At 40.6% G+C, this 13,332-nt stretch overlaps 1 protein-coding gene across 7 annotated transcripts in view; it reads right to left on the minus strand.

Moving 5' to 3' along the window:
* Positions 1-13,332, minus strand: part of DNASE2B (deoxyribonuclease 2 beta) — a 34,736-nt gene that overhangs the window by 11,262 nt on the left and 10,142 nt on the right. For 2 of the 7 annotated variants that reach the window (XM_064428485.1, XM_064428486.1), the window contains one exon: positions 413-556. In XM_064428485.1, coding sequence (XP_064284555.1) covers positions 413-533 — 121 coding nt within the window. In that variant the 5' untranslated portion in view covers positions 534-556. Of the gene's footprint in view, positions 1-412; positions 557-3,476; positions 9,671-9,711; positions 9,836-13,057; positions 13,160-13,277; positions 13,296-13,332 lie in introns of those variants that run through there. The other 5 variants (XM_064428482.1, XM_064428484.1, XM_064428480.1 and 2 more) reach the window with 5 other exon arrangements.

Consider the following 13,332-nt stretch of genomic DNA (forward strand, 5'->3'; position numbering starts at 1 on the left):
AACTACAGCTGCTATTTGCAGCATATGCTGCAAGCTGGTCAAATGACTGGGCACAGTGAGCCAAGCTAGAAATAAGAGAAATGTGTTTTTAACCACACTGATTCTTCCCAAATACTTACAACCAGAAAAATCTACTTTTGTACATGAGGTAATTGCTTCTTTCTAATAATACTGTTTGCTGCCTTAGATCCCAAGTTTAGAACAATTTGCTATAGATATCTGCAATCACTTCATGACAACATTTTGCCAAGTGGCGTACGTCAAAGCCTACGTTCAAGAAGTACCATGGCAACGTCTGCATGAGGTATCTAAAATACTAATATATTCAATTTGTTTATGCTGTAGTCATTCCTCACTCTCTTAGCTCCTGTTTTCAAATTAACATAATAATATTTATGGCACTTTTACTTACATGTCTGCTCTAAATTGCAGGATGGCGTTCCCCACATCCACTCATTCATATGTGTTCCTGATGGGATCCACTTTTGTGAGGCTGAGCAGTGCCGGAATGGTGAGAAAAGAATTGGCAGCATCCCCTACTTCTCTGTAAATATTTCTGCCAATGAGAGATGAAGATGGCTTTAGAGATAGCTATGGCTGTTACAGGGCTTAGGGCACAGCCAAACTGCTCCAGAGGTCTAATCCAAAGAAGATTTTTATCGTGTAATTTTGACATTCTTGATCTCTGAGACATGGCTGAAGAAGTAATGTAGCTCCCATTTGTATGTATATCCCAAACATGGAATGGTTACAACAGCACATCTGGCAGAACTGTTACATCTTGCCACAGGATTTAACAGCCTTCTGAGAACAGGCTGCTTACTTTTCTACCTTATACTACAACCTGCAGTCTCCTATGATCCTTACCTGATACCACACTGCCGCAGGCCAATTGCCTGGTTTGCAGTCATTTTCAAACTCCTGTCAACATGCTCTGATTTTATTTCTAAGGAAACAGTTTCATTGCTGCAAGCCAGACTAGCTTGAGCATAGTGAGCAGTCTGGTCTATATGTGAACCATTTTTCACATGAAAATACTTCAGTGTGCCTACTATTTTTGCACACCACGCATAAACAAAGCAGTATTTGGCTTGACCAAGAGTTTTGTGATACTTTAAAGACAGGCTTTCAAGCTCTGCTGTCTGTCCATGAATTGGCATTCCAAAGGGAGTGTAAAAATTATCTCTGCTTGCTATAGCTTGCAACAAAAGCCCAAGTTAAGTCTCACTGTGATGATGTTTTGTTTAACTCATCTCCTGGATTACTGGGAACCGAGCTGAGACCACTATATCATTTCACATAATGGATTTAGAGGGCTTGGGCATTAGTTCAGTACCTGTCTATATTACATTAATGTAACTTAGAACTATTTCCCATCCTGTCCAGAACCAGTGGCAAGACCTGTTTCACTTGCAGACAGGACACAAGTTTTGAAAGGTCCATCTGAGCACTGTTCCTGTGTTCCTGCTGAAAGAACACAGAAAACCTGAACAAGTCTCCAGTGCCTCTTGGCACTTTTTTAATATTTCTAGTATTGTTAACTACTCCTGTACTTTTGGCAGCCTCAATAGTATTGACTGCATTTTCTGGAAAATGTTTTAAAAGACACCCGAATTTAAAAAAAAATAAACAAACAAAAAGAGCCTATATATTTTTGAAAAGCTGCTGCTCTTAACGTAGATTGTATTAAATTTTTCATCATCATGAAAACTTAACAAGTAATTCTGCAACTTCAGATTCTACACAAACAGAAAGCTTTTATGGCTTACTGAAGAAACTACCTTTCCTTCTTAAGCCTTCCCTTCATGTAGCCCTTTAGTTGTTTCTTTAGAATTCCCTGCCTAGGTGAACAATAACCAAAGTGATGATTTTCAAATCACTTTTATTTTTCTTCTAAGAGAATGTTCTCTATATTTAGCATCCTCCTATGCACCTATCAGCCAGACACGGGAGTTCATTTCTCAGTTAATCCTATTGTTTAATAATTTTCTTATAATGAAAAAAAAACCCTAGTGAGGTTTAATAGAATTATGTTTTGCCATTGTATCAGCTGATAAAAGGCTCAGAGTTTTTTGGAAACTCAGAACATTTTAAGTAACTTAACAGAATCAAAATTTGCCAACTGAAGACAGCATGAGCACAAAGCCTCCTGAAAGCACAGCATGAGCTGTTCACCTTGGAAACTCTCCCTGGGTGCTGTCTCCTTTGGAGCAAGTTTCAGGCTGATTGCTGCACAGCCAGCCAGCCTTTCAGTCAATCTTTTGTTGCAAGGAGCTCTTTCAAATAAGGGTAAGTATTTCAATACAGGATAAATATCTCTCCAGGTTCACTGATAGTACCTGCACTACATTAAAACCTGTGTGTCACAGTCTTATACCCAAGTGATGAACTATTCAAGATCTGTACAAACCTCAAAATATACTGTCCAAGGTCTCTTTTTTAGATATTTTTTCAGCTTTAGTAAATAATGGGGGGACATAGGCAAAATGATAGATACATCTGCTTAGACTGATTCAAAATCAATAATGAATGTAAATAAGAAAAGAAATAGATAAGAAACAGTGTCAGAAATATCCAGTCACAGAGCAGTTTAAAAACACCCAAACCTCTAAACAACTATGCAATATCGAAAATGCCTACCATGGTGGAATTATTTACAGTATAAATTCCTTCAAAGACATAATTTAAAGACAAAATTTGTGAGTCCTCCAAATCCAAGGCAGGATTACGATGCACTTGACATATTTAAGGATGAATTTTGAACTAGCTAGTATGAGCACCAAGAGCAGCACAAAACCAGCAGCTTGGACTTCAGCCCCTCACTATCTGTACAGGTGCTGAATAAGCCTGCATGCCATGAAGTTTCTCTTTTCTGAATAAGTTTTTTGGCAGCTCTGGTCAGTGAGATTTTCAGTTACCACCATGGTGTCCTCTAAACGACTGCTTGAAATTGAAATAGCTGCTGTTCAAAAGGTGTCAGCAGAAAAAGTTCAAGTCGCAACTGCTTGGTGTTTAGAAGATGATGATCCACCCATGCAGCAGCGATCCTCGACAGCTCGTTTTATAAATAGTGGCTAAGAGCAAAGCCACTGTCAGTTTGAACCTGTGGGTGGCATCTGTATCAGTGCCAGTTCCTGCTCATTAGCTGAACTGCAGGGATTTGCACTGGCTCCTGGCTCTCATTCTCAGAGATGCAAAACTCCCAACAGGATAGGCATCTAAAGCAAATTACTGACTGAGGCTCTGTCTTTATACAGATAATTTTTACATTTGTCCGTGTTCTTGGAAAAGGCACCATCACAGCACTGGTAGCCTATTTAATTTCATTTTAGAGCCATTCCTAAATTGACATCAGCACAAGCCAACCCAACACGTCCCAATTCCATCCTCAGTTCTCCTTAACTGCAGATCACTTGATGGGATTCTCCATTTTCCAGACTGAGCCTGACTTCAGTAGTTTCCATCTTGTCTCTTACCTTTCTGCCAATATCAGTTTGCAGAAAGTTATTGTCTGCTTTCTGGCACTGGAGCTGTCAATGCAAGTATGCACCCAAAGGTTTCTTTCTTTGTGTGAAAAGAAGCTCATATTTTCTTGTAATTTTCAATCACAGGTCCTCTGGTTGTCTTTGCTGGAATTAAGGACCTGAAACTTATGAAGACAACACAGTCTGGATTTGAAGGCTTTTATAAGAATGAACACACCACACTTCCTGAAAGACATGACAGGATTCTGTGTGGAGAGCTCTTCTGCAAATGGTCATACGGCGAATGCAAGGACTTTGACTTTAACTGCATATGGTATATGTTATATCAAGTAATATTAATTTCCCAGTCTGTACTCACAAAGTCCCTCTATACCATACAGAAGGTCTAAGGGATCCACAGCTGCTGTGCACCAGCCACTCACAGGTCTCAGTGACAGCAATAAGCTCTTTTTACGAGGGGTGAGGGGCATGTCTTGGGGTACTTCTCTCTCTAAGGGTACATCATTGGACAGGCTTCAAATGAACTGTTCAGTGTTCAGTACAGAACACTTTAGGAGAATAAAATAACTATTTTGTTAAATAATTTTAACAAAACCTTTTTGTGAATTATATATCTGGCAGGAGTGGGGAGAGGAAACAGAATTTGGGTGAAAGGACAACTTGTTCTTCCATAAAATCCCATGGGCCATATATTTGTCAGAAAAGACATGCAAAATAGAAACAAAAACCACCCCACAGCAGAGCATTACAGATCTAAACAGAGAACCTTGTTACCTCTAGGAAGAAAATCCGTGAATGTATCCTTGAAGCCTTTGCTGGACCACCTGACTGTGGGGAATATTCACCCTCTTACCAGAAAACTGTCAACTCTATCCAGATGCTTGTGCTTTCCAGAGTGCCACAGGTATCTTCTTTCCTCCTAATGATGTTTTACTTCAACAATAGTGAATGTTAATTGCACCACTGGAATTAATCAGTTCTAAGACTGGAAACTCCCCAGCCTGGGAACACAGTGGGGGAGAACATCACTCAGCTCTTGGCAGCATTTGAATAAAAGTGAAAGGTGTGCCACACATGTTCACTAGATGGCATTTGATCAACTGTACTCAGGGCGTGGCATTGTTCTTTTTTACAGAGAGTGAAAAGCCTGCCAGGCTGTTGACTGAAAAGGTGCCCTAATTCATTGTCTCATCCATTTTCATGATTTCAGGTACAGGTCATAGAAGTCGTCTTGAACAACACTTTTTATAATATTGTAGACATGAAGAATCTAGGCTTGACCAATGACAAAGAAGTAAGTAAATGCTTCAAATACAACTTGACTGCCCTCTTTAGAAATACTCAGCCTCAAAGCATAGCAGCAGTTCTACATAAAACAGTTAAAGTGAGCAAACTTTCTCCCAGTCCCAGTAAAAGCTCCACATTACCACTAAAAAAAGACTTAAACTGATTACAAAAGGAGAACAAATAATTGTCTTTTTGTGTTATTGATAAAAGCTAAAGGTCAAGTGGAATACTCTGGACATCAAAGGGATCTGTAACAGAGATTGTCTCTGACAAATTATTCCTGTTTTCTCCACTGAATTTCACTCTCAATTATAATGTCAACCCATGCACTTTACCCAAGCAGAATGCACTGTGGCATCCTCGATTGGTCCAACAGTGGATGAAATACAAGCCTGGGATCAGGCAGAGGGCAAGAGGTAGGGGGTGAGGTGTATTTGCTCCTCCCTCCACAGCTGCTCTAGCTGCCAGCTAAGTCCAGCTGAGTCTGTCACGTTACCCTCACATGAAAGAGAAAAATTGGGTTATTCCATTGACATCGGCGGTCTATAGTCTGTTCATGCTCTAGTCTCCCTCCAAAGTCTTGGGATTCTGCTACTGTGCTCTCCTACCCTTCACCTCCTTCAGGTGGACATTACAGATACACTTTTACTTGTGATAATGTCAGCATCTACCACTGATGTTCCTAAGAGGGAGAAAAGGTCTGGGCATGATTTTATTAAGGAGGTGAATAGCTGGATTTTCTGCTGGCATATCCCTGTCTCAAACATAACCTTTGTGTTTGTGCTCTTCCCCCTCAGGTTTTGGTTCCAGTGGAAACTCCTTATGGCTCCTGTGCTTGCACACTTGGCCGGAAGAAGTTTTTTGAAGCACAAGGCCACATGCTGAGAGATGAGAGGAAATGTCAGTTTGGACTGGCGGCTGCCCAGGGAAACTAAACCTCTTGGCTCTACTCAACCTTCCTGATAAACTTAATAGCATGGCTTTCCTATCAATGTTTACTCCTTATTGGCCTCTTCCATTGCTGACTGCTTTTCCCTCTATGAACTCCTAAACATGGGATTTATGATGGATCCTCAGGAAATCGGAAATCAAAGTCTGTCCCTGACTTCCAGTGCAATTTGCAGACTGAAGTGCCCTAAGCTCTTTTGAAAATCCCAGCTGGAAACATTAAGTAAATTAATTTTTAAACTAGCTATTCCTAGACCTTTTAATGAAACAATTAATTTGATATCTGTAACATGTAAAATCGGGAAACCTCTATATTCTCTTTATTAATATTTCTTCAGTAAAATGAATATACAGGCATAAGACCTGCTGTTTCATTGACATAACCTGTCATGACCCCCTGATGCCACACTGATCTACAGAGCTGAGGTTCTCACCCAGTGACTGAACAAGGAATCAGTCAGAATCAGGATTTCTTTAAGCAGGAAATGAGAAACAGAAAGAAGAAAAAAGCATCTCTCATATCTCCTTTGTGGTGTAATAGTTCCAGCTGTTGACTACTTTCTCTGCATGTAATCTGACTGCATGACTGCTGCTGCTACTCAGACTGTAGTTACTATAGTACTTTTACATTAATCACTGAGGTCATTTGAGGGTTTGGGCTATCTCTGTAGGTTTAATTAAATAGTTTTCTTTAGTCTAATAATCTTATCGTGACTTCTGAGCAGGCAGGAGTCAACCTATGTAGCCCTATTACATTTGGGAGGGGTAGGGAGAAAACTAGACAGACAGATAATGCATATTTTACTTTAGTTACCCCAGGTGATAGCTTTGAACATTGTGATAAAACAATACAGTCAATAATTCTCACGAACTGTGGCTCCCACATTTTCAACAGTAATCATCCTGAGCTTCCAACAGCTTCTAACCCTTTCCCTCGTTTTCTTTGAGTGTCATTTTCACAGACTCCATGTGACAGAGTACAAATCAAGTGGGAAGTGCCCAAACTAAAAATGGCAGTTAAGTTGCCTTTGTGCCTCCTGAGTTTGGCAGACATGCAGCACTGCTCTGGGTACAATCATTAAATTCACAGGCACCAAAAATGGGGGAGATGTCCTGCTCTGTGTGACATTTTGAGATGCTTTGCAAGATAGAAACTTGCCTTGATGAGCAGGGCATAACAGATGCAAGAGGAGAACACTCCACCAGCCTGAGCTATCCCTTGAACAGCAGGAAAAATGACACCACGGAGTGAGGCTGTCCCAGCTGTGATGTTCTCTGGTCACCAGCCAATTCTGAAAGCTTTATTTACAACACTTGTAGCTTTTCCTGGGGACATTCTTGCTTACCTTCTTAGATTGTGTTGTATTGTACTTGTGGGCTTATGTCTTGCTACTTCTGTCAACTTCTAGGTGCTTTTAATTTATTAATGTATCTTTTAAAGGCAAATAAAGAGCAACATTAAAAAACAAACTAGCTTTTGACTATTTACTACTTATATATAAATGTAAACATTTTAAGTAAAAGAACTATTTTAATTCATCCAATTTCACCTCAAAAAGTGACCAATCTTCTTCCAAATGACATTTCATTACCAACCGATGAAAAAGAATCTTATTGAACATTTCAGCATTTGCCTCTTTCTGAAACAAAGCAGATCTGCACAACCAAGTTACTTTCTACCTTATAAGAAATGTATTGCATTAGGCACAGGGTTTCTTTCATTACTTTTTGTGCTTCATTTGTGGCCCTGCAAGATAGTGGTGGACTAACCTCCATGGCAGAATGAGGACAAAGCAGTGAGCAGTTGTTTACTCAGCCTTTCCTGTGGCAACAAGCACACACATACACTCATTCAGTGTGGTTTGTATAAACCTCCACAGGCAGGCAGACATTCATGTCTTTGGAGCATCTCAGTGCAGCTCCATCCAGCACTGCAAACCTGAGTCACTTACGTGGGCAGATTGCTTCTAAAGAAAGTACTTAGGCAATCGGAAGCAGCCCCAACTTCCCATATGGCAAAAAGATTAAGGTAACAGTGGCATAAATAATTCCTGAAAATGTGAGTTAGCCAGACTCACTTGGGGCTGAAATCTGACCAAATTCCCATTGGTTTCATTAGATTCAGCTCCACGATGGACTTGCATTAATTTCATTCAGACAGATGTTTTTTTCAACTCCTGTCCTAAGGAGCTATGCAAGTTGCTTACTGTGTTTTACTCAGAAGCAGCTGTGATGCTTTGCTGACAACATCACACTTGATGAAAATGAACAGCAGCTAGCAGGTTGTAAAATTGCTGTTTAAAATACAACTTCTTGCTGATAACATGAACCTTGCTGGTCCTGGGCTACATCCCAGTAGTTCATAGGGGATGAAGTCTCCTACCATGAAACAGGGTATTTCAAGTGCACAAACATTATCTTTTTAGTCTCTTATTCTTTCCCATCCTGTTTCTGTTCAATTCTGATAACTGCCCAGGACAGTCCAACACAGCCTGCCTCAGCTGCTCATCATGCTCCACGCACAACCAATGTCACACAGATAAAATGTACCAGCTAAACTCATCAGCCAGTACCTAAAACAGAGAGCAGATGTCACTGTCAGGGTCAGGACAAATCATCTGTCTTCCCTGACTGTATTATTCTGTGTATGTTGCTACCTGCTTTCCAATATACATTTAAACCTGCCAGTTTTTATTAACTATAACAGCTACTTCTTTTTCTCCCTCCTTAAAGTTGTTTTTTTCCTTTCTTAATTTAACCTTGCTTTTATCAAGAGTTCATAATCCTGACTCTAAGTTAAGCTGAGCTACTTAAAATGACCAAAAAAGTGTTTCTGGCTAAAATTCTCAAAATAAATATTTCTGAATTTAGAATTCTGCTATTTTTATATATACAGCAGCCAACCATATCCCCCCTGTATCTAGAAAGGAAACATATTAAATGTTTCCAGTTATTGGATCAAAAATGTCAACTCACATGTCAGCTGCAATATAAAATGTTTTCTGAGAGCTTCACCATTCATAGCAGCCTGAGAAAGACACACACAAGTACCTGAGTGCATGCATGCACACACACACACATGTATGTGTACAAAACACATGCATCAATGACACTAGATCAGCTGATGTATGACTAATCTATGGCAATCACATAATTAAAAAACATGATTTGGGGTTAGTTGTTGCTAAAACAAAAAAACAACCCAAACAATACTGGAGGGATTCAAAATTAGATAGACAAGGAAGCAGAGAAACCTTTGATTCAGAGGGAAATACAACAGAAACCACAGTGCCCAAGAAGTGTGGAGGGCTTCTGCCACTTGTCAAGTAGGGCATTAGAAATGAATTTCTACATTACATCTGACTGAAAAAGACAAGAGTTCAAGTTTTAATGACCTCATACTCCTGCAATGTTTTCAAATCCTCTAGACACACATACTTCCAGGTAGCAAAGCCCAGGCAAACTGGCGTGTGTTTTTTATGCAGAAGGGAGGAGGGAATTTGAAGAGTGTCCTTGTGAAAGAGGGTTGCTACACCCAGGCACACACCCATTTCCACATTTCTCTCCCGACAGTTTGGCCACCAGCTTGTGAACAAACTCAGCCACAAGTTCCTTACTTTGACTTCCTTCCTCCTTCCACCATCCACTAAGACAAGACAAAGTAATGTTACTCTTGAATCCAAAAGATCAGTGCAAATGATGAGCTTTCCCTCTCTTTTCTGATAAAATTTAGCTGCTACAATCAGAGGCATTCTCAATATAGTAACAACCAAAGAGCATACTCTATAGAGGGGCAGCTGGATTACAGCAATCATCCAAAAAAGGAAGAGAACATCCTGAGATGAATGCAAGTCTGCCAATGCCAAGACACGTGCTGCTGCCTTATCAGCAGATCAGCTGATAAAAGAGCAGTTGTAACTGCTGACTGCTCCTTCAGCAAGGATGCTCACGAGTGCAGCATACAAATACAACAGTGGTCTCCAGTACTCACCAGCAATGAAACTCTCACATGGAGACCAAGAACCACTTACAGTCTTCAAGGTGATCCCCTTGGGCTCTCCAGGTGCCTGAGGTTGCATTTCCCAAATTTATAGCAACTACCGATCAGTGTTATTCTGGGAATTGAACACACATTGAAGATCCAAGTGAACATCACTAAATCAACTCCCTAATTATAGGGGCTAAACAAAAAGTAATTTAATGACCTTGTTATGTTATTAAAAAGAAGACAGACTTTCCCAAAAGGAATGAAAGTTACTTATTAAATCAGTCTGCCCATTCTTCCAATGGAGACTGCCCCTGCCAGTGGGCTAATGACAGCCACTTCCTCTGGGGAAACTGCTGTCCAAACTGAGCAGCACAGAGGTGATGGAACGGGACACGGGTGAGATCTCTTGGATCACATCTCCAAGCACCAAGTCCTCGCATTTGATGAAGAAGCCAATCAATTGCCTGTGTAAATTGTCCAAGGAAGAGGAGAGAGTAAAGCAGACCCTCCTCTGCAGTGCTCCACTCACCCTGCTGCTTATAAGCCAATGATTGTTACAACCTCCAACATGCACATTTACAGTAATTTCATTTCCCACATGACTTTTGGGCCAAAAGCCATTCCTAGAAGAGAAGGAACTGCTGACTTGGAAGTAAAAAAACAGAATGAAGACAAAGTAAGGCAATACTTTTCTGGTCCTCCTCAGACTCAACCTTTAACTGTTGTACAATATTGCCATTAAAAAAAAAGATAAATAAATTTGCAGCTTTTGTCAGACTCACAGAAAATAAGACCCTCTGATTTTAAAATAACTGTCACTGTAAATTAAGTGTGATGATGGAAAGAGGATTTTTGAAGACAAAAGATCAATCAAATGCTGATTTTTAAAAAGAGGAAGAGTGAAAGGATTTGGCAGAATTTGAACATGTTGGAAAAAGCAGGGAAAAGAAGGAAGAGTTCATTCAGCAGTTAATTCCTGACACTGACAGCCTAATGAGACATTTTGCCAGGGTCACTTCTAACCAGGAGTGATGCATGGGGGGTTAAGTCCCTTTGTTACAGCTGTTGAATCTTGTCTTATAATTATATGGGCAAAAAATCTTCTACAACCTGATCAAGTGCAGCACATTAGAACAAACTGGGACCAATAACACGTAGGGATGGGAGACAGCAGCAAGCAGTCAGAACAATTTTTTCTGGGTTGAGAAAGTGATCCTGATGCACAGGTACTGCCACAGATCCCATACTTTGCTGACAGGTGCCTTACACATGCTTTATATGTGGTACTTGTCTCTGTCTGGATGCAAAGAGAACATGCCATGTTGTGTATGTACAGCTTGAGAGGAGAGTGACTAGAGCTGATAAACAATTCCTATATATTTCATGCCTATCATGCCAAAACAGACATATTGTAATGCTTTGAAATAATTTTAGAAGCGTATGAAAGATTCTGATAGATATGCACTTCTGATATTAGGAAAGAGGAAGGACAGGGAAGACCTTGGCTGCAGCATGACTGTTCTTGTGCTGACCAACAGCAGGGCAGGGGAGTCCAGTGCTGCTTTATTCCTTAAAGCTGCCTCCAGGAGAGGGGCACTCTCTAAATTGTGTTTCAGTGTGAAAGCCAAGACCTTCATCACACTCACCCCCTGGTCAGCTGAGCAGTCAGATGCTGGCAGCTTAACCATCACCCAGGGCACGGGCAGGGCTTTGAAGGAAGAGGGACTCTCCCAGCTGCAGGCACATATAAGGGCATGATTTAAATTGGATTCCTGCATAGCCCTGGAACTCAGAGCTGCAGTACTGACATGGTATCCAGTAATGCCTATCAGTTGCTTCCTCATCTCAACAGCAGCTGTGTTTTCTGCAAGAGGAATGGTAGCTAAAAATAATCTGGCTTTGACTTCCTCTTTTAAACCCTTCACTCTCTTAGAAAGATTTTTTGTTCTCCCAGAAACAGCAAAGAGAATGTAAGAGACAAAACCAGAACAGTCAACTGCACAAAGAGAAGAGCAGCATTAGAAAGCTCAGAGAACAGCAGGAAATGACAATAAAAATCAGAGACAGTAAAAAAATTGTCAGTTTTTACCAATATTTTCCAAATTCTTTTTTGCACTTGCAATAAGATTTTTGTTATGCCTTTACTTGTATGACTCAGTGGTGCTGAGCAAAGGGGAAATAAAATCTGGATGTTTCTGAATGCAATTCATTTGCTCATTAAACATATTAAAAGAAAGAACTTTGTTCAGTAGTCATCAAATGCACTCTCATGTCTGCACAGTGGAGATTTTTACTCCCTCTTGGTATAAGTACGTTTTACTTCCAATTCTGTCTTCCATAGGACCACAAAATGTAAATCCCATACCAAACATGCAAATGGAGAAAAAAAGAATATTCAGTTAATCCTTCAGTAACACAGCACTACGTATTCTCATCCAAAATAATTCTACACATACAGTGCTGGTTAGCATGTCCAGAGTGCTTTCATGATCCTTTTCAGAAACAGACCTAATTCCATATTAAAATACTTAGGAGTTTCACATATAATTTTTAAATTGCAGTCCAAAATTAGCCAGATATAGACTACAGCTCAAAAGTCCCCAAGGCAGGGTTGATGATCTCTATTTGAATCCAGTCTTCCAGCAAAGCCCTACTCCCAGCAGGTGTCTCTGGACATGACCAAACTATAAATAAAATCATAAACAGAATTCAGACCATGACTTACAAACCTGCTGCTAATAGACCAATACCTGAAGTAAGCTCAGTACAAGGAAGAGACAAAGAAATTATGAATACATCTCTGTCCTATTGTCTCAAATTCCAAATAAATACATTGTACCATGTAAAGGTTAGGAAGAATCCAAGAAAGCATGCTGCTGTATATATTTATGTAACAGAGCATGAGCTTCACCTATGGCATAGCTATTAGCATGGCTTTGTCCTTTCTCTCCCCTTTCTCCCTTTAATACCAGCAACCACAAGCATGAACAGCCACCTCACACCTGGCCAAGTCAAAGTGAAGACAGGGCCACTACCCAGGCAGGAGAGGGCAGGAGTTTCTCCTTCCTCTCCCTGAATCCTGTCCCCAACTTGGCAGAAGGGAGTACCCTTCTCCCTTCCCAGCTGCACCCCCTCACCATTTTCCCCCACACCATTTCCACTTTCACCACACTCTCATGCTTATTTGCTCCTTCCTTGTTCCTCAGCTCAGCATCACTGATGCAATCCCACATTCCCCATTTCTGGGGTCATGGCAAAGCCCTCTGGGCCAGAGATGATGGTGAGCCCAGACAGGGTTTAGCACCATCCTTGGGCTGTCTCTCATACATTCTGGGGTAAATGGACCCACCCTGTGCACCAGGGCCAGCACAGCAGCTCCGCACCGCTGACAGCTCCAGACACGGGTAAGGGAAACACAGATGTTACTGGTGAACTGTGGCCAGGGCTTCTCCTTCAGCAGTATGTAACACCAGAGAAGAAAGAACAAAAATAATTAAATCTTTACATATGATGGTAGGTAATGTTAAAAGCAATCACAAGAACATAGAATCTTAAGTAGATTTTGGTACCTTTTTAATAGGAAAATGGAGAAAAGGAGCTCCAGTATACCATAACAGAGAAAGT

Source organism: Passer domesticus, chromosome 7 (genome assembly GCF_036417665.1).
Source record: "Passer domesticus isolate bPasDom1 chromosome 7, bPasDom1.hap1, whole genome shotgun sequence".
In the NCBI taxonomy this organism is placed as follows: domain Eukaryota; kingdom Metazoa; phylum Chordata; class Aves; order Passeriformes; family Passeridae; genus Passer; species Passer domesticus.